The sequence below is a fragment of the Phoca vitulina genome, unplaced genomic scaffold, assembly GCF_004348235.1.
Source record: "Phoca vitulina isolate PV1807 unplaced genomic scaffold, GSC_HSeal_1.0 scaffold20, whole genome shotgun sequence".
NCBI classification, from domain to species: domain Eukaryota; kingdom Metazoa; phylum Chordata; class Mammalia; order Carnivora; family Phocidae; genus Phoca; species Phoca vitulina.
Genome location: NW_022589723.1, coordinates 19,329,277 through 19,351,327, shown reverse-complemented (window position 1 = coordinate 19,351,327; position 22,051 = coordinate 19,329,277). Strand labels below are relative to the sequence as shown.

Genomic DNA, 22,051 nt, shown 5'->3' with positions numbered 1-22,051 from the left:
AAATGTCAGTCTGTCCCATGAGGGCAGGGACCACGTCTGCCCTTCCCAAGCCCCCATTGTGTCCCCGTTGTTGGAAAGAATGAATGAACTACCATCTCAACACAAGGATTTCCAAAATCCACCTCCTACTCCTCACTTCTGTTCCTGAGTCCCGGCTGGCCCCTCTTCACCTCCAAGACTACCTCCTTTGCCTTTCTACTACCTCCTCCAACTCCACATGGCTAAAGTGGAGTACATCAGCTTCCCTTCCTATATTAATTATCTATTGTCATATAACAAACTATCCCCAAATTTAGCAACTTTAGACGACACACACGTAGCAACAGAGAGTTTCTGAGAGTCAAGAATTCAGGAGCAACTTAGCTATGGGGCTCCGGCTCTGAGTGCCTTCACATCGTCAGCAGGGACTCAGTCACCTGAGAGCTTACTGGGCTGCAGCATCTGCTTCCAGGCTCAGCCACATGACTCTTGGCAGGAAGTCAACCTCTTCTGAACGCTCCTAGGTGCCATTTGCTTCCAGAGTCCCTGCAAGGAACATGCCCAGATACAAGTCATCACACTCAAGAACACCCAAAGTATAATGTCCTTATCAGATATTTCTGCTTCCTTTCTTGTTCTTCCAGGTCCAGATGCAGGGCACCAATCAGACGCCATTCTTACCATAAACAGTATTGCATAATAAGAGAGTTGACATTCTACCTTTATTAGTCTCCAAGGGAACAGAGCTGGTATATTAGCAGGAGAACTTCTCATACAGTAATAAGAAAGTTCTGTTAACTTGTCACCTGCACCACCTTTTTCACCCACCAGACCCTCCTTGCCCTTCTTGGCTCAACTGCTGTGCTGCCTCCTTCATTTGTTAAAGTTCCAGCCACTTCTGTGTGAATTCTTATGGCCTCTGTATTAATTTCCTATAGCTGCTATAACAAATCAGCATAAAATTAGTGGCTTAACACAACACAAATTTATTATCTTAAGGTTTTGGACATCAGAAGTCCAAAATGGTTTCCACAGAGTTAAAATCAATATGTCAGCAGGGCTATGTTCCTTCTTGAGGCTTTAGGGGAGAATCTTTTCCCCTGCCTTTCCAGCTTCTAGAGGCCACCCACATTTCTTGGCTTATGGGTCTCTTCCTCCATCTTCAAATTCAATAGCATAGCATCTTCAAAATCTTTCTGACTCTCTAACCTCTGTTTCTGTCATCACGTCTCCTCTGAGAATGGACATGAATCTTAGGCGACCAGAGGGCAGACTCTGGCCCACCCAAAGATGTCCACATCCCAATCCCCAGAACCTGTGACTATGTTACTTACACGGCAAAGGGGATTTTGCAAATGTGATTAAATTAAGGATCTTGCGATGGGTATATTACCCTGGGTTATCTAGGTGGACCCAATACGATCACAAGAGACCTTATAAGAAGGCGGCAGAGGAATGCCAGAGTGAAAGAAGGTAATGTGGCAATGGAAGCAGAGAGAGAGAGAGAGAGAGAGGGACGTGGTGACGGATGCCAAGGTCAGGGTGATGTGGCCACAAGCCGGGGGATGTGGGCAGCCTCCAGAAGCTGAAAAAGGCAAGAAACGGATTCTCCCCTAGAGCTTCCAGAACTCAGCTCTGCTGACACTTTGATTTCAGTCCTACATGTGAGGTCCATTTCAGTCTTCTGGGAAAATCTGTGGTGTTTTAAGCCACTAAATTTGTGGTAAGTTGTTACAGCACATAGGAAACTAATACAGCCCCCTTGGGATCATGCAGTTTGGTACTTTGCTCACCAACTGTTCCACAAATCTTGTTTTCTTGACTGTGGCATCAGCATCTTGAAGACAGAAGCAATATCTTGGTTTGCTTTCTCATCCGCACGGTGCTGGATTCATGCTGGCTCTCATGAGGATCCCTTCAAGGATAACTCCACCTTTTCAGCAGTAGCGATACTCATTGATAGACTTGCAGATACGAATCACCACCAGAGGAGTTCTTCAGGATTAATCAAGTTTCCATTTATCTGAAAGCCACAAGCGTTCATGTGCTAGCCAGCCAGAATGGGGGGGAGAGAGACAGAGCAGTCTTGTTATAAAGCCTGTGGAAGTTGCTTCTGTGAATTTAGCTGATTATTTGCCTCTGCCTACAGGCAATGATGCGCGCTCATCCTCAGGACCCAAGGAGTACCTTGGAATGCTGGAATACAAGACAGAAGATGAGGATAAGCTCATCCAAAACCTCATTCTTGGTAGTGAGACCTGGAACTCTGAATGTTTGCTCTGTCACTCACTGCTGCCGTCCTGGGTGGGGGCCGTCGCTTCTCTTCCTCCACTGCTGCTTCTCCTAGCCCAGACTTTCTCAACCTCCCCACTGGAGACCAGATAATTGGTTGTTGTGGGGGGCTGTGCACTGTAGGATGTTAAGTAGCATCCTTGACTTCTACCCTCTAGAAACCAGTAACAGCCTCTAGTCATGACAATAAAAACATCTCCAGACGTTGCCAAACATCCCCAGGGAGCCAGAATTGCCCTCAGTTAAGAAGTGCTGCCCTAACCCCTTGCAAAGTCTAATCATAGGATCCAGATAGAAGACACAGCCTCTCATTTTTGCGTCTTAGCACAGGAGCTATGGTGGAAGTAACTGTGGCTCCTTGTTCCATCTGACTTCTGCTGAGAATTCTATTTGCAGGCAATGTGATGGGGGCTTCCCAGCCACACCTCAGTTACAGGAATGTTCCAGCATACACACTTAAGGGTTGGTGGTCTTAGAACTAATCTTACTAGACTGTCTTCACCATGAAAATCACATGGTTTTCCAGTGGGAGGGAGAAAAGCTGCTCTCAGGATCTTAAAGCAGAAAACTGATGTGCAGCCTAACTTCCTCTTCTTCTAAGTGACTCCCCACCCCCACACGTGAGCACCTGTACCCTTTCCTTTCTACCGTCATGGGTGCACAGCTGTGGGGTCTCTTCATTCCCCTGTCTTAATGCAGCCATGGGGGAGGTCTTTGTTTGCTTACCTTAGTTTGTTCTATAAAGTCTCTCTCTTCCCTTTACCACCGCCCCTCCCCCCGCCCCGCCTTCTCCTCAAGGCTGGCAAGGCCTCCTCTGCAGAACTATTGTGTGTCTATTTTCCTGATTCAAGGCAGGTGCATGAGATCACTGAGATCATATCCCATCCTCATCATAAGAGGCCGGAGTCAGGTGCATGGACATGGGGTTCCTCCCTCACATCAGAGGTCTGAAATCCAGGGTCTCCATGCCAAGGAGAAGTACAAATTCTGTCTAAATTTCAGCCCTTTATTTTTTTTAAGATTTTATTTATTTATTTGACAGAGAGAGAGCGCAAGCACAAGCAGGGGGAGCGGCAGGCAGAGGGCGAGGGAGAAGCAGGCTTCCCGCTGAGAAGGGAGCCCCACGCGGAGCTCGATCCCAGGACCCCGGGATCATGACCTGAGCCGAAGGCCGGCGCTTAACCGACTGAGCCACCCAGGCGCCCCTAGATTTCAGCCTTTTAAAAAAGAGAAAGTACTTTGCAAATGAGAAGTAAGAGGAACAGGTGGGACCTGTACATTTTTGCCAGGAAGAGCCAGACTGAATTCCTCAAAGAGAAAAGCTATCCCTATGCATCAGGCACTATATCAAGTACAGAAAAGCAAATAAGCCCTGCCCTGTAGTCAGAGGCTCCTTATGGGGAAAGCTGACTCTCAGCTGTAGTCCTCATCAGCTCTTTCTGTTCCAGACTTGAAGCCTCGTGGCGTGGTGGTGAACATGATCCCAGGGCTGCCGGCTCACATCCTGCTCATGTGTGTGCGCTACGCAGACGCCCTAAATGACGCTGGCAGGCTCCGGTCCCTCATGAGCAGCATCATCAGTGGTATCAAGCAGGTGGTTAAGGTAGGAACTGCCTTTGACATTGGCCCTTGGGATTTTGGTTACTTTAAGAACATCGTAAGGATTCATCCTTGGCCCATCCTTCACCTCGAGTCTTCGGTGAATCACACGATTCCTCAGACTAGTCTGAGGCCCACTCAGGGAAAGAAAGCCAAGCTGTTCAGAAAAGACAAGTTCGGTCAGGGATCCCCAAGGCTAACGATCTGCAAATAGACCTCAAAGCCTTACCTCCAAGGCTACAACCTGGTAGCCACCACCCCCACCACCCCTACCCCCTCAGCAGGTGAGATGCCCGGCTGTGAGGATGCATTATTCAGCAGGAGTTAGGAGTAGAGAATTCACATTTGTCTGGTGTTCAGTGCTTTCTGGTCCGTATATTCATGAGAGCCACCAGAGTGCTCTTGGAAGGGGCCCCCAGAAATTGATGTTTTCCCTGTCCATAATTGCATAAGATGGGTTTTCTTAAGGCCCACGTGCATTGTGTCCCAGGCCATAGGCACACAGTATTTGCCTCATCTTGCTGCTCTGGAATGTTTAAATATTTAGAAACTGAAAGATGCATGGCATGAGGAGTATAAATCCTTTCCCACCAGTATTTCCTGTCTCGGCTTCCCTGGTGACTCCCTGGCCTCTGCCTTTGTGGGTGGCCAGGACCTGCCCCTCCCCGCTCCAGCACACAGCACGTTAAAGCAGCCCTTGCTTGGCCCACATACCCTGTAGTCTCTACGCCTTTCCTTCCACCCCCACCCCCACCCCCAACTGCCAAGGTGCTTACACTAGCAGCCTCCACCAGTTCCTGCAATCCGGCTTCTGCTCCTGTCACTCCACAAGAAGATGACCAGTAATTCCTCTTGCTAAATCCAATGGTTTTCCCTTAATTTTTTATCCTCCTCTCATGGACGGAAGCATTAGGCCTGCCTCTCTGAAACACTCCCACTTTGTCCTTCACATCCCAAGACTTTCCCAGTTTTCCTCTTACCTCTGACCACAGTACCCCTCTTCCTGCTGCCCCACAAGCGGGGCTGTTCTCCCCAGCAGAGTCCTCGATTCTGAGCTCTTGTCCCTCCAGCCCTTTCCTTCAAGGACAGCGTTCTCCCCCGTCTCAGGAGACTTTCTCAGCTGCCATCTTTCACCAGCATCCTTCCATCCTCTGAGCGTTTGTAGCCCAGTCTATGTCCATGTGCAGGAGCTCAGCCACCATTTAATTGCGTCCTATGTATGTTATGTTACGAATGACATTCTTCCTGGTCAGAATGTGAACTCTGGAAAGCAAGGACACAGACTTACCTTTACCGGGCATCCCGCACTGCCTGCTTCAGGTTTCATAGGTGACATAACCTAGACGGAAGTACTTGGCACACCAGAACCTGCTAAATAAACTAAGAGCTTGTCGCTGCAGTGTAGGTTTAATAAAGTCTTTGGTGAATAAAAGAAGAATTCATTCTGATCAAAAGCCACCAGCTGCCCAAACTGGTAAGACACATCTGTTCTTGGCTCAAAGGCACCAGTAGTCACCAAATCCAACTTTGTCTTCCTTGGTCTTTTGTTTTGTTTTGTTTTGTTTTTTTTAAGGAACATGTAGACGACTTTGAGATGCTGTCTTTTTGGCTTTCCAATACGTGTCATTTCCTCAACTGCCTGAAGCAGTACAGTGGAGAAGAGGTAGGGACACTTGGCTGTTCTGTGTTCTGTGCGGACTGCTGGTCTATAACTTCCTTGTGAGCCAGCGCTCACCACAGGGATTGGGGACATCCCCAGCTCCAGGAGCAGCCTCTGCTCCAAATGGCTTCCTGGTCTCCTTCTCAGCCAGGAGGCCAACTTCACGTTACTGGTTGGACAGAAGTCATAGTCAGAAGAAAGAGGCCGGGACCTTGGGCGTGATACTAGGCCTCAGTTTTCCTTGAGTTTTAAATCAATGAGGTCCGGGCGCCTGGGTGGCTCAGTCGGTTAAGCGTCTGCCTTCGGCTCGGGTCATCATCCCGCGGTCCTGGGAATGAGTCCTGCTCATCTGGGAGTCTGCTTCTCTCTCTCCCTCTGCCCCTCCACCCCCCCTCAAATAAATAAAATCTTAAAAATAATAATAAATAATTTTAAAATAATCTACCTCAATGAAGTAGATTAGATGAGTTTTAAGTTTGTTTCTGGTTGTGAAATTCTGAAGTTTTTAGTATTATGACTCTAAAATCCAACCTTTAGATCAACATGACTGTTCAGAGCTCTTCTCTCTGCAGGATTCTGATCATTCCTCCACAATCTGTATGTCCTTTGCCATTCCAGCTCTGCTCCCAAGGGGCTAACATCATAAAGGAATTCTCCACCTTCAAGTACTCACGGAGCAAAATGTCATTGACCTAAAATAACAAAGCAGTTTTTAGGGTTTTCACAGCTCTCCCAAATGTTTGTACTGTTAATGGTCCCACCAGCAGTGTATGAAGTTTCCAGTATCACACCTTCACCAACACTTGATATTGACAGACATTTTAATTATTTACCAATCTCATTGGTATAAAATGATACCTTGTTGACTTAAATTGCATTACTTAATCGCTAATGAGATGAGGAATCACTCAATATAGGGACGCCTGGGTGGGTCAATCTGTTGAGTGTTCGACTGTTGGTTTCCACTCAGGTCACGATCTCAGGGTCAAGAGATTGAGCCCACGTAGGGCTCTATGCTCAGTGGGGATTCTGTTGGAAATTCTCACTCTCTCCCTCTGCCCTTTCCCCTGCTCTCGTGTTCTCTCTCTCTAAAATAGATAAAATAAGTCTTAAAAAAAAAAGGGAATCACTCCACATGCTTACTGGTCATTTGGGTTTCTGTTCAAATTGCCTACTAGACACCAGTTTTCCATTTTTTTTTTTAGAGGCAATTTTTTTTTCTTATTGATTTGTAGGAGATCTTTACGTATCATGGATAAACCATGGCTTGTCTTGTAATTTTCTTTATGGAGTCTGTTGTACACAATTTCTGAATTTTGGTATATCAATCCTATTCTTTTATGATGTGTGTTTTAGTATCTTCAGGAAATTCTCCCTGCCCTGAGATCATGAACTTATTCTCTTACTTACTTCTGAACTTCTGTAATTCAAATTTAGAGCTCACAATTACGCTTTTATCTATCCAGAATTGGTGTGATTATTTATCCCACGATGTGTGAGATAATGATCTCATATCTTCTTCCGTGTGGATAGCCAATTGTCCCAATGAGGGAAAAGTAAGATATAAAAGTAACTCTACTAGTACTATAGAACAAAAAGAGAAATAAGTAAAGAAAATCCAACCTCTGACTAAAAGGAATACCAAAAGGAGCAGGGGGTACAGCCCAGTCCATTTAAGACAGACTCGCATGTGTGTGACGTTAATGGAAGAGGATATTATTCAACACCATTTATTTTTTTACCCTTTCTTTGACCCCTCAGCCAGGTATAGAGCATTCTTTTCCCTGTCTGCGTGTGTTTTTAATTGCTATATTTTCATTTCTATTTCAGTGGTTCTTTTTCACATCTGCCTCTTATTATATCCTCTTCTTAATGCTTTCTTTTTCTTTTATCTCTTTGAACACATTGAATATATTGTATTAGTCTGGTTGGGCTGTTATCACAAAATACCGCAGACTAGAAGGCTTTTAAACCACAGAAATGTATTTTCTCACAGGTCTAGGGGCCCGAAGTCTGACACCAAGGTGCCAGCACAGCTGGTTCCTGCTGAGAGCTCTCTTCCTGGCTTGTGGATGGCCGCCTTCTCGCTGTGCCCACCCACAGCCTTTCCTTGGTGCACGGCTGTGGAAGAAGACAGACTGAGCTTCCTAGTGTCTCTTATTAAAGGGACACTAACCCTATCAGATTAGGGCCTCACACTAGGACCTCATTTGATCTGAATTACCTGATCACAGGCAAATACAGCCACACTGGAGGAGGGAGGGCTCCAACATATGAATTTGGGAGCATCACAAACATTTAGCCCATAGCACACATTTTTAAATATTTCATATTGATCTATGCTCTGTAATCATGAAGTCATGAATCTCATGTATTGCATCTGCTGACCTCTTACAGCTGTTTGTTTCCTTTGGTGGTTTGCAGGCTTTTCCGGTGAGCTTCCATGGGAGTTGTTTTGCACTGTATTCTGTAGGTGCTGGGGGCACATGTTTAGAGGGTGAGGAGGCAGTACTGCTACAGTTAGTTATAGAGAAGAAGCAGTACCACTAACGTGCGAGCTCCTTTCATACAATCAGACACTAGGCTTTAAAGTACAGGAGCTCATTGGAATGTCCCTAATAGAGATAGTGTTTTAATTTCCTACATGTCTATATCATTCTAATACTTATATGCTCACATTACTTTCAGGAATTCATGAAGCTCAATAGTCCACGTCAGAATAAGAATTGCTTGAACAATTTTGACCTTTCAGAGTACAGACAGATTCTTAGTGATGTGGCTATACGAATATATCACCGGTTCATTACTGTTATGGAAAATAACATTCAACCAATAATAGGTAAGAAAAGAATTGATGACCAAAAAATATTTATGGTCACCTGGACACCTTAAAAAAATAAATCCAGTATAAGGCATGTGATTACAAAGAATGTAATTTTAAAACCAGAAAAGTTTAATTGTGTAAATGTCTACTTTTTAATTCTTTTAATTGCTTGAAATGATGACCTATATAAAAGCGCATGGTTCATAGTTTCCTGCCTGTAAGTGTGATTCACCCTGAAGGGAAAGCCTAGGGAGACCTGCTACTACTTAGGTAGCTAATCCTAGGTCGTAACTAAGTGTTTTTGAAATCTTAAAGTCCCGCTATAGTTTCTAACAATTTTCTGAAATTTAAATACTTCAGGCTTTAAATGGTTCCAGACCATGAGTTATCATTGGTAACCTGCTCCCTCTCCTGTGAAGTTGAAAGAAGAGGGACTCCAAGCTGTTGTAAATGGCCATGCACTCTGTCCACCTCCCCCATCCGGGGCTCCCCAATCCTCGATCCTCCCGCTTCCCCTGTCACAGCTGCGTCCACTGCTAACTCCTGCGGAAAACATCCTGCTTCCTGGAACAGACCCAGGAGAGCAATGGAAAATGTTCTCTGGTTGTCCCCCCTGTGTGTGCAAGAAATGCTTGTGTTTTCCTCTCTAGTGTCGGGCATGCTGGAGTACGAGAGCCTGCAAGGCATTTCTGGCCTGAAGCCCACAGGCTTCCGGAAGCGGTCATCTAGCATAGATGACACAGATGCCTACACGATGACCTCCGTCCTGCAGCAGCTGAGCTATTTCTACAGCACCATGTGCCAGAACGGCCTGGACCCTGAGCTGGTGAGGCAGGCCGTGAAGCAGCTCTTCTTCTTGATCGGGGCTGTCACCCTGAACAGCCTCTTCCTGCGCAAAGACATGTGCTCCTGCAGAAAAGGGATGCAGATCAGGTAAAACCCATAAACCTCCACTTATACCCAGAGGCAGCTGGGAATGTCTGGGGCCACAGCCTGCTGCCCCCACTGCATGAGCTGCACTGCTCAGGTGGGGGCTGTGCAAGAGGACTCTTGGAAACTTGGGAATGTCTGCAGTTGGATGCCCCCCCCCCCCCACTCCATCACTGTGCACCAGGCTAGCTTGGCACCCAAACCCAGGGCCTTCCTTCAGTGGTTAAAGACTAGTAACTAGTAATTGTTACTATCTTTATTGTCATTCCTTCTGCTTGCTTTGGATTTATTTTGCTCTCCTTTTTCTAGTTTCTTAAGGTAGAAGCATTGGTTATTGACTTTGAGACCTCTGTTTTCTAAAGCATTTAATGCTATAAACTTCTCTCCAAGCACTAACTTTATCCCACAAATTTCTAGATGTTTTATTTTCGTTTTTGTTGAATTGAAAATAGTATCTAATTTCCTTGGAGTCTTACTCTTTGACCCGTGGATTATTTAGAAGTATGTTGTTTCAGGGGCATCTGGGTGGCTCAGTTGGTTAAGCGTCTGCCTTCAACTCAGGTCATTATCTCTGAGGTCCTGGAATTGAGCCCGGAGTTGGGCTCCCTGCTCAGCAGGGAGTCTGCTTCTCTCTCTCTCTCTCTCTGCTCCTCCCCACCATTCGTGTGCTCTCTCTCTCAAATAAATAAAATCCTTAAAAAAAAAAAAAAGAAGTATGTGGTTTCATTTCCAAGTATTCAGAGACTTTCTTGCTACCTTTCCATGACTTTTAGTTTAATTCCATCTGATCAAATAATGTATTCTTTCAGTCACACTCTTGGAAACAGAAGATAGAATGGTTGTTGCCCAGGGCTGAGGAGAGAGGGGAAGGGGGAAGTGTTGTTCAACAGATACAGAGTTTCAGGTCTTCAAGATGAAAGAGTTCTAGGGATCTGTTACATAACGTGGTGCGTACAGTTATCTCTTCTACTGTACCCTTAAAAAAGGTTAAGATGGTAAATTTTATATGTGTCTTTTATCATAATAAAAAAACAATCTCAAGGTGCAGGTTGAAAAATACCATAGATTAATATACCATAGATTAAGACACCAGAGTCACCAACCATCCCACTTTGCCTGAAATATTCCCAGGTTTATTTGTTAAATAAAAACTTTTAAATATTTTTACATTTAGAAAAACTTTGTATAATCTCAGTTCTTTTTAAATTTAAGAAGATTTGGGGCGCCTGGGTGGCTCAGTCCTTAAGCATCTGCCCTCGGCTCAGGTCATGATCCCAGGGTCCTGGGATCGAGCCCCACATCGGGCTCCCTGCTCGGCAGGAAGCCTGCTTCTCCCTCTCCCACTCCCCCTGCTTGTGTTCCTGCTCTCGCTATCTCTCTCTCTGTCAAATAAATAAATAAAATCTTTTAATAAAATAAAATAAATTTAAGAAGATTTGCTTTTATGACCCAGAATATGGTCTGTTCTTGTGAATGTTCCACATGCAGTTGAAATGTATATTCTGCTGCCATTGGGTGGAATGTCCTATGTCAATTAGACCCTATATGTTCTTTCAGTCAGTTTTTGCTTTGTGTATTTTGAAACTCTGTTGTTAGGTGCATATACATGAAGAATTGTTATGTCTTCTTGGTGAGTTGACCATCCTAACATTATGTAGGGTCCTTCTTTATCCCTGTAATGGTAATCTTCTCTGCTCTGAAATCTACTTTGTCTGAAAGCCTGCTTTTTCTTTGTATTAATGTTTTCATAGTGTATCTTTTTTCATCCTTTTACTTTTAACCTACCTGTGTCATGTTTGAAGTGACTTTCGTAGAGGCAACAGAAATTTTGGTCTTGCTTTGGTTTTTTGTTTTTTTTAAACCAGTCTGACAATCTGTGCTTCTTAATTGGGGTGTTTAGACCATTTTAATTAATGTAATTATTGATATGTTTAGATTTAAGTCTACCATTTTATTCTTTTTTATTTGTTCCTTCTGGTTTTTATTTGTCTGATCTCCTTTCTCTGCCTTCTTTTGGGTTCTTTGAACATTTTTTGGTACCCCTTTTAAATTTATCTACTGTGAGGGCACCTGGGTGGCTCAGTCCGTTAAGTGGCCAACTCTTGATTTCAGCTCAGGTCATGATCTCAGGGTTGTGAGATCGAGCCCTGTGACAAGCTCTGTGCTGAGCATGGAGAGTATCTCTTTCTCCCTCTCTCTTTGCCCCTCCCCCGCAAAAATTTTATCTACTGTGTTTTTACTATACATCATTGTATGTATCTTTTTAGTGGTTGTTCTAGGGATTATAGAATATATACTTAACTTTTCAGTGTATTTAGTTAGTTAGTTATTTTTAAGTAGGCTCCATACCCAACATGGGGCTTGAATTCACCACCCTGAGATCAAGACCTGAGCTGAAATAGAGTCGGACACTTAACTGACTGAGCCACCCAGGTGCCCCTTTTAGTCTTTTTAGAATCATTATCTTAACCATGTCGAGTGGAATGTAAGAAGCTTACCACCATATAGGCCCCTTCCCCCTTTACGTTATAGTTGTCTTATGTATGATATCTAGAGACATAAAAAATTTTCCACATAATGTTATAATTTTCATTTTAAGTCGTCTAACATATTTTAAGAAACTCAATAGAAGAATTGTCTATTACATTTACCCACATATTTACCCCATTTCTGTTACTCCTTCATTCCTAATATTCCAAGTCTTGTTTTTACCCCCAAATCTCATTTTGATATCATTTCCTTTCTGCCTGAAGAAATGCTTTCAGTAGTCCTTGTACAGCAGGTTTACTGGAAATACTTAGTTTTCTTTCATCTGAAAATGTCTTCATTTCACCTTCATTCCTGAAGTATATTTTTGTGGGATATAGAATTTGGGTTGACATTCCATTTTTTCATCACTTTAAAAATGTGAAACATTTTTCCATGGTTTTTGATAAGAAATGCAAGGTTATTTGAATTATTGTTTCCCCACAAGTAATGCACAGTTTTTCTCAGATTGCGTTCAAGATTTTATTTTTGCCTTTGATTTTCCACAGTTTAATTAGGATGTGTCTTGGTGTGGATTTCTTTGAGTTTAACCGCTTTGAGATTCCCTGAGCTTTTTGAATCTGTAAGCTTGTACATCTCACTAAATCTGGGAACTTTTCAGTGATTTCTACAAATATTTTGTCTGCATCATAATTTCTCCTTTCCTCTGGAACTTCAATAACACAAATGCTAAACCTTTCATTATGGTTCCATGGGTCCATAAAGTTCTGTTTATTTTAGTTTATTTTCCCTCTGTATTCTTTAGATTGAATCATCTCTCTTGACTGTTTCCTCTGACATCTCTATTCTGCTGTTGAGCCCATTAAAAGAATTCTTTTATTTTTGTTATTATATTTTTCAGTTCTAAAGCTTTTGTTTGGTTTTTCTTTGTATCGTCTTTTTCTTTTCTGAAACTTTCTATCTTTTCATTTATTTCAAGATAGTTTGCCTTTACTTTTTGGAGCATTTTTATGATAGCTTCTTTAAAGTCTCTATGTCATCTCAGAGTTGACATCTGTTGATTGTCTTGTTTGATAAAAATTGAGATTTTCCTGGTTCTTCATATGCCGAGTAATTTCGAATTGTATCCTGGACACTTCTAATATTATACTATGAGACTTACAAATAATGCTACAATAAACATCGGGGTGCATATCTTTTTGAATTAGTGTTTTCATTGTCTTTGGGTAAATACCTGGTAGTGGAATTGCTGGATTATATGACCCCAAGATCAAGAGTCGCATGCTCCTCCAACTGAGCCAGCCAGGTGCCCCCAACACTCAATTTTTAAAAACAGCTTCATTGATAGATAATTTACATGCTGTAAAGTTTATCCATTCTGTAAACTATATCCGTATAGTTCAAAGGGTTTTGGTATAGTTGCAGAGTTGTGCAAACATCACCATAATGTAATTTTAAAACATTTCCATCACTCCAAAAAGAAATCTTATACCCATTAGCAGCAGCATTCTTTTTTTTTTTTAAAGATTTTATTTATTTATTTGACAGAGAGAGACACAGCAAGAGAGGGAACACAAACAGGGGGAGTGGGGGAGGGAGAAGCAGGCTCCCTACTGAGCAGGGAGCGTGATGCGGGGCTCGATCCCAGGACCCTGGGATCATGACCTGAGCCGAAGGCAGCCGCTTAATGACTGAGCCACCCAGGCGCCCCAGCAGCAGCATTCTTATCCGTTACCACATCCCAAATTCACAGTCCCCTCTTCCTCAGGCTAGGCAACCACAAATATATTTTCTTTCTCTATAGGTTTGCCTGTTCTGGATACTTTTATAAATGGAATCATAAAATGTGTTGTCTTTTGTGACTGGCTTCTTTCACTTAACATCATGTTTTCACAATTCATCCATGTGGTAGCATGCATCAGTACCTCCTTCCTTTTTGTTGCTGAATAATATCCCACTGTATGGACATACCACAATTTGTGTATCCATTAGTTGGTGGACATTTTGGGTTGTTTTCATTTTTTGGCTATTATGAGTAATGCTGCAGTGAACATTTGTTCACAATTTTTTATGTGGACATGTTTTCAGTTCTCTTGAGTATATATCTAAAAGTGGAATTGCTGGATCATATGGCAGTTTATATTTAACACTTTGAGGAACCACCAACCTGTTTTCCTTAGCAGCTCTACCATTTTACATTCCCGCTAGAAATATATGAGGGTTCTCAACACTCTCATTTACCCAGAGAGGTTGAGTAACTTTCCAAGCTCACACAATGGATTGGTGGGCCTACAACCCATGCCTCTTACCTTATAAACTTATGATAATTAATGACAGAAACAAGAATAAAAACCCCAGTGGACTGAATGAAACCCTTCTACCAATTGAAAATTTCCTGCCAATATAGGAAAAGAAATCAGTTTTTTATACCAATGTAAGGTCTTCAAATATCACTATGATTTTTTCCTTTAGTAGATTTTCAAATCCATTTTTAAGGGTATTTTAATAGGTCACTTTATAAATTATTGCAGTCACTGCTTTTTGCTCAGATTTTCCCCAAAGTTTATGGCTGATATGGCCCCTCACCCCAGACCATCAAGATCCTTAGAATCCTGGATCATGAGAGCTGATCATTTGGTCCAACCCCCTCATGTTACAAATGAAGAAACTGCTGGACCATGGTCCTAAGGCTCTCAGTGGACTTGGGTACCCTCTCAGGACACACTGGGGGATTCAGCACCCTCCCCTGAAGTGTTCTCAATGGTTCACCCACTGTTCTCTGTTTCTCTGGCTTTTACTCCAGATGCAACATCAGCTACTTAGAAGAATGGCTTAAAGATAAGAATTTGCAGAACAGCTTGGCCAAGGAAACTTTGGAACCTCTCTCTCAGGCAGCCTGGTTGCTTCAGGTCAAGAAGACCACAGACAGCGATGCAAAGGAGATCTATGAACGCTGTACCTCACTGTCTGCTGTGCAGGTGATCAGGCTTGCTGCGTGTGTCCCTGATCTTTACCAACAGATCATGTCATTGGTGTCGCCCTTTCTGGCTTAGCCAGCCATAGGGTGTGTCTGAATCTCTGTGTGCTCTTTGGGTGCACACATATCTCCCAAGGACCACCCTCTTAGCTAATAAGCATTTATTTAATACTAACTTAGGACTTAACACAAAAGTGCATATGATACATTTCCTGCCCACTGAACTCACAGATGTGTATGTATGGGGGGAGGGGAGGGCGTGAGGAAGGAGGCCGGAGCACATGGTTCCTAGAGCCACATTACAGTATCAAAGAACTGCATGTGGTTCCCAATAGTTCCCAAACCATCAGATTCGTTATTTCATGGACAGACTTGTCGTTTTTCATGGTCTAACACCATCTTATGTGCTGTTTGCAGATCATAAAGATCCTTAATTCATACACACCTATAGATGACTTTGAGAAAAGAGTGACTCCATCCTTCGTTCGCAAAGTACAGGTAAGATCCTTAAGGATGTACCTTTCAATTTTCAGTGTAAGAAATTGAGGGGACCCCTGGGTGGCTCAGTCAGTTAAGTGTCAGACTCTTGAACTCAGGGTTATGAGTTCAGGCCCCATGTTGGGCTCCACACTGGGCATGGAGCCTACTTGAAATGAATGAATGAATAAATGCTTGAATAATTGAATAATTGAATACTGAATATTGAATTAATGTTAGGAAATCTAAGATTAAAGCACATTTACCAAATGAAAGGCACTTAGCAAAAGCAGCAGGAATTTTCCCTGTCAAATACCCATTTTATTTTTTTTATTTTTTTAAATTTTATCTTAAAAGATTTTATTTATTTATTTGAGAGAAACAGCACAAGCAGGGGGAGCAGCAGAGGGAGAGGGAGAAGCAGACTCCCCACTGAGCAGGGAGAGGGGCTCTGTCCCAGGACCCTGAGATCATGACCTGAGCCGCAGGCAGACGTTTAACTGACTGAACCACCCAGACACCCCCAGAACCCATTTTAGCCTCGGTGGGAAGGGAATGAAAACACCAAAACTGTGATTCACCTGCTGTGTTTCTTCAGCATGTCTTGTTTATTATCAGTCTTCGTATCAGTACTGTGCAAGGGAGCAGAGGCGGAATGGGAAAATGTGTACCCATTTTTCTTATTTTAATCCCTAAAGTTTCTTCTCCAATCAACTCAGGCATCAATTCTCAAAGTTTGATTCAAGGATCCTGTGGGTCCTTGAGACCCTTTCAGAGGTTCTGCAAAGTCGTCCTTTTTCCAAATATGTATGTGTGAAGCAGACTTTTCTTCCTATACTTCAACCAAAATAACGTATCACCATAGGTTGAATGCAGAAGTGGATATGAGATTCCACTGGTCATACTAAGTCAGACATTAAAAAGATTTACAAAACTATAAAACAATACCACTTCCTACCAATATTTTTTTTCAAAAATAGTTATTTTTCAATAAATGTTTACATGCATTGGGTTTGTTCTTGTTATTTTAATAAATTAATATTTTAAATTATTGTTTTAATTACTAATATGGTAAATATCAATAGTTATACATACACAAAAGTTCTTTGGGGTCTTCAATAATCTTTAAAGAGTATAAAGGGGTCTTGAGGCAAAAAAGTTTACAAACTACTGAACTAAAAAGGATAATGGCTAGAAAGGTTTAATACTTCAGATCCACTCATGTTTGGGCTTAGAATTATGCCACAAGAATGGATAAGAATAGAAAACAGATCCATTTACAGTCAGTCCATCCTGTGGGAAATTAACTTCTGAGGTGAAACAGAGCATGTAAGTAAATATTCATGAGAGCTGATTGGAAATCCTGCAGAGACCATTTCACCACGGGATTGTGTTGTTAAAGGGCTCTTTTGTGCGTTCTCTTACATGATTTTGAAAAGAGCTTTTCAGTGAAGGTGGAGTTGTGTTTTCCTTACCCTAGACTTCTAGTTAGTCATAAAGCAGAATGCACTGGTTTCCTTATTCATTTTTCTCTGGTTTTAATTTCAGGCTCTCTTAAATAGCCGGGAGGATTCATCACAGCTGATGTTGGATACAAAATATCTCTTTCAAGTTACCTTCCCTTTTACGCCCTCTCCACATGCTTTGGAAATGATTCAGATCCCCAGCAGTTTCAAGCTAGGCTTCCTCAATAGATTATAGCAGGAGAAAAGAGAGTAAGTGTACTTTTCCCTCAGAAGCTAAATGAGGATCAAATATGAGGAATGTGCTTTATTCATTGGAACTGGAAATGCTTTGGAACAAGATGTAAGGAAGAACATAAGAATCCGCCAAGATGGGCCACATGTTGCCACTGTCATTTTGTAAGAGTTAACACACACTAGCTGGGGTTGGAAAGTCCATGTCTACCTTCAGAATCACAGCCAGCTTTTACTGGGATTCCTGGAAGGCCCATATTTTCCTCCAGGTGCCTCTTATCTAGAGCTGTCTTGTGACAGGGCTCCCCCCAGAGGGAGTAGGATCCGGGAACGCAGTGTCTCCTAAGTTTTCTAACGTGTGTGTGAAGCCCAGGTACATTTATGAAGCCACCAGTATGTTCCAGGGTTGAGTCTTCCAGGAAATAATCCCGTTTGGCCACAAGGTTGTGTCAAAAGTCCTCTGACCCCATGCCTCCTGCCCCGGGTGGGTGGGCTAGGGTTCACTGACTTTTTACTAAAAATGCTCCTGCATGAAAAAATATTTATAATTTCAGACCCCTCTAGTTTTTAAGAGAATCTTTCATCTGAAATGAATTATATGAAGTATTTTATGTACATATGTTCTAAAACGAATGTTATTAAAATTAATTGCCATGCCAAATTGCCAAATTGTCGTCTCTTCTGAAAGAACATTTCTTTAAATTTTATCGACCAACACACTTGCCATATTTTTCACTGTTCATACAACAACGTCTTTAAAAGCTAAGTTTAAAAGGCAACAAATTATTTTCTCTATCTTTTTAGCATTCAAATACGTTCTTAAATTTTCCCATAAAAATACCTGGGGAATTATATCAGTTCCTCATTCTGAGAAACCAGTGTTTCCCAAGTTTTATGGAAATGGACTCTCCCTTGTCCACCCCCCTTCCCCCAAACCTCTTTCTTTCCTTTCAGAGCACACAGTGTCATTTGACACTATGGCCAGAGGCCCCAGGGCTTCTCTGCACCGTTCCCAGCATCCCAGCCCGCCGGTCCTCTGCTTCTGACAGACTCACGGGCAGTAGCTGTGACTGTAAAACAGACGTGCATCTTAGGAGTGGAAATAGTACATGAGGATGAAGCAATGTCACCCTGCTAATATGTAATGGTGTCTTTTCATATTATAAATGATTTAGTTCACTTAGATACATTATATAGAAAAAAATGAAAAGTAGAAATTTTAAATATTTTAATCAATAAAATAAATTACCAAATGAATTGGGTCAGTTTCTTTCTTTCTTTCTTTCTTTCTTTTTCCTTCTTTCTTTTCTTTCTTTCTTTCTTTCTTCCTTTCTTCCTTCCTTCCTTCCTTTCTTTCTTTCTCTCTCTCCCCCTCCCTCCCTCCCTTTCTTTCTTCCCTTTCTTTCTTCCTTTCTTTCCTTCCTTCCTTCCTTTCTTTCTTTTCTTTCTTTCTTTCTTTTTGTAGGCTCCACACCCAGCATGTGGCCCAAACTCACAACCCTGAGATCAAGACCTGAGCTGAGATCAAGAGTTGAACATTTAAGTGACTGAACCACCAGGCGCCCTGGGTCAGGTTCTTTTAATTGCCAGGAGACTACATTTTTCTTAAGTGCACAAGGTTTATGCCTTTCTTTAAGGATTGTCTACTTAAAGATGCTGGAATCTTTATAGATTCATAATATCTCTTAAAATATATATAAACATTTTTAGAGCGGAAGTAAATATGCCCTAAGTCCTGGCTCAGGCTGTGTCTCCATGGGCTCCTAGATGGTGAGAGAATGAGGGGCCATTGACAGAGACTTGGCTGGGTTTCTGATCGGCATCTGTGGCCTTCTCTGTGCCCTTTCTCTGCTCCCCATCACCCTTCCTTTCCGGATGCCGTATGTCAGGGTTCATGCCTGTTTTACAACACTCACCCTGGGCTATCAGCTGGTGACATCGCCTATCTCCTTTGCTACCCTGTGAACTCTTGGAGAGCAGGTCCTCATTCATCCCTGTGCTCATCTTGATGTTGGCGAGATGGGACAGAGCTGCAGGAGCAAGGTCCTATTAGAGGCAGCAGGATTGGGGGTGTGGGGCTTGGTCAGCCTTGGGAAGGAGCAGATCTTGTCTGGGAACAAGACAAGGGGGCCTGCAGAGGCTGAGAAATGTATGCATGGAGAAGAGGTAGGAGCACGCCTCCCACATCTCGATCCATCCCACAAAGCTGAAGGTGAGGGGCGCCTGGGTGGCTCAGTCATTAAGCGTCTGCCTTTGGCTCAGGTCATGATCCCAGGGTCCTGGGATCGAGCCCCGCATCGGGCTCCCTGCTCAGCAGGAAGCCTGCTTCTCCCTCTCCCACTCCCCCTGCTTGTGTTCCCTCTCTCACTGTGTCTCTCTCTGTCAAATAAATAAATAAAATCTCAAAAAAAAAAAAAAAATCACAAAGCTGAAGGTGAGAAGAATGGCCAAAATGAAGAGGTGCTGGTGGGACGAGGACTGAGCAGGTGGAAGTTGCTGATAACAGGGGTGAACGTCAGGTTTGCTCAGTGGAGCAGAGCATGGATTCATGAGGGTCCAGCCTGCCAAGGCTGACTCCTGCAGAGAACAGAGAAATGAGCTCAAGAAACAGGTCAACAGAAGTTCTGAGGGCATCTGCTGTGGATGGGCAAAAGGTCGCCGTCAGCAGTGAGTGCCCGTGGGAAGGGACAAAGCCTCTGAGCCGAGATGCCCAGATAAGGAGATTAGAGGTCCAGCTTCTGCTCTCGCACCTTCACCTTGGAGCTGCAGCTCTGACTTCTCAGCTTGTCGCTCCGAGTGTTGACTCTCTGGAAGGTATGTATGTGCTAACAGTATATTAGCATACTCAGGTTTTCCTGCAAGCTCAGGTAAGTGTTCTACGTGCACACACCAAGGTGTTAACTGGGCATTCTGTGAGGAGGGAGCACAGGTGAAGGGCGGCAGTGGTGGTTAAGCTGCACGTTCTAACTGTTCTACAACCCACATGTGTTTCTTTTGAAATAATAGGAAGGTGTCTTGTTTTAAAAATATATTTAGTGTTGGCATCAGGGGGAAAAAGTTAGGCATCTGTAAAGTCATATAATCAGTTTTAAAAAATTGATCCAGGTAACACTTTACATGTCAACATAAGCCTCAGAATGCAGCTTATGGAATAAGAAGAGGGTTTTTTTTTTTTTTTAAGATTTATTCATTTTAGGGTGCCTGGGTGGCTCAGTTGGTTAAGCATCTGCCTTTGGCTTGGGTCGTGATCTTGGGGTCCTGGGATCAAGTCCCACATCGGGCTCTCGGCTCACCCTCTCCCTCTGCCTGCTGCTCCCACTGCTTGTGCTCTCTCTCTCTTTCTGTCAAATAAATAAATAAAATCTTTTAAAAAATCTTTTAAAAATATTTATTCATTTTAGAGAAAGAGCACACCTGTGCACATGAGCCACGGGGAGGGGCACGGCGGGGAGGAGTAGAGAGAGAATCCCAAGCAGACCCACCCCTCCACGTGCCCCCGTGCTGAGCTTGGAGTCCTTCAATGGGGTTGGATCCCAGGACCCTGAGACCATGTCCCAAGCCAAAATCAAGAGTTGGTTGAGTAACTGACTGAGCCACCCAGGTGCTCCTGGAATAGGAAGAGGTTTTGATATAAACATTATATAGTCATAAGTCTGTGAGATATACCCACATTGTTGTGTGTATCAAAAGTTTATTCTTTTTTATTGTACATCACAAGTTATCTAGTCTGTTGATGAACATTTGGGTTTTTCCAGTTTGGAGCTATTATGAATAAAGCTGCTATGAAATTTTTTTTTTTTTTTTTTTTGAGGATATAAGTATTTGTTTCTGATAAGTATATATCCAAGAATAGAGCTGCCAGCTCACAGGTTATATATATGTTTAGCTTTAGTAGGTCCACCAAAGTGGTCATACCAATTTATACTCCCACAAACAAGGAAAGGGGTCCAGTTCTCCACACCTTGCCCATACTTCAAATTGTCAGTCTTTTAAATTTTAGGTATTCCAGTGGATAAGTTGTGGTATCGCAGCATGGTTCTCATTTGCATTTCTTTGATGACTAATGATACTGAGCACTATATGTTTATTGAGCATATGAATGTCTGCATTTGTCAAGTGTCTGTTCAAAGTCTTGTATTTAAAAAATAATTTTTAATGAGATGATGCACATAACATAAAACTCAGCATTTTATTTATTTTAGAGAGATTGAGAGAGAGAGCACACAGTGGGGAAGGTCAGAAGGAGAGGGACAGAGAGTCTCAAGCAGACTCCCCACTGAGCACGGAGGCTGATGTGGGGCTCAATCCCATGACCCTGACATCATGACCTGAGCTAAAATCAAGAGTCAGATGCTTAACTGACTGAGCCACCCAGGTGCCCCAAAACTCAGCATTTTAAAGCATACATTTCAGTGGTGTTTAGTATATAAACAGTGATGTGCATTATCTAATTCTACAGCATTTCCATCACCCCAGACAAGAAACCCCATACACATTAAGCAATCACTCTCCATTCTCCCCTCCTCTTGCTTACTGGCAACCTCTAATCTACCTTCTGTCTGTATGGATTTGCATATAAATGGAGTCACAATTACTGGCCTTTTGTGTCTAGCTTATTTCACTTAGCATAATGTGTTCAAGGTTCATCCATGTTGTAGCATTGATCAGAATTTCATTCTTTTTTATTGCCAAATAACATTCTACTATATGGATATACCGCATTTTGTTTATCCATTTATCAGTTGATGGATTTGAGTTGTTTCCACTTTGGGCTTAAATGCTGCTACAAACATTCATGTATTAATTTTCATGTGAGCATGTATTTTCAGTTATCATGGGCATATATACCTAGGAGTGGATTTTCTGGGTCATACGGTGACACTCTCTTCAACTTTTTAAGTAACTGCCAAACAGTTTTCCACAGCAGCTGCACCATTTTACATTCCCAGCAGCAAAGCATGTGGGGTTGTTTTGCCCATTTTCAGTTGGGTCAGTGAAGCATTATTCTAAAAGTAAAAACTGGAGATACCCTATATGTCCAATAATAAGAGGTTGGTTTAATAAATCATGATACTGCATGGTATAGAGTGATACTAAAGCTATTACCAAAAAACAGATAGATCTGTAAG

The 22,051-nt window shown here is 42.6% G+C and overlaps 1 protein-coding gene across 1 annotated transcript in view; it reads left to right on the top strand.

Moving 5' to 3' along the window:
* MYO5C (myosin VC) overlaps positions 1-18,062 on the top strand; it is an 80,942-nt gene extending 62,880 nt beyond the window's left edge. Inside the window, exons 33-40 of the mRNA XM_032417275.1 lie at positions 2,129-2,227; positions 3,720-3,874; positions 5,444-5,533; positions 8,219-8,369; positions 9,005-9,287; positions 14,575-14,749; positions 15,166-15,246; positions 16,774-18,062. Of these exons, the coding sequence (XP_032273166.1) occupies positions 2,129-2,227; positions 3,720-3,874; positions 5,444-5,533; positions 8,219-8,369; positions 9,005-9,287; positions 14,575-14,749; positions 15,166-15,246; positions 16,774-16,926 (1,187 nt within the window). The 3' untranslated portion in view covers positions 16,927-18,062. The remainder of the gene's footprint in view (positions 1-2,128; positions 2,228-3,719; positions 3,875-5,443; positions 5,534-8,218; positions 8,370-9,004; positions 9,288-14,574; positions 14,750-15,165; positions 15,247-16,773) is intronic.
* The last annotated feature ends 3,989 nt before the right edge of the window (positions 18,063-22,051 follow it).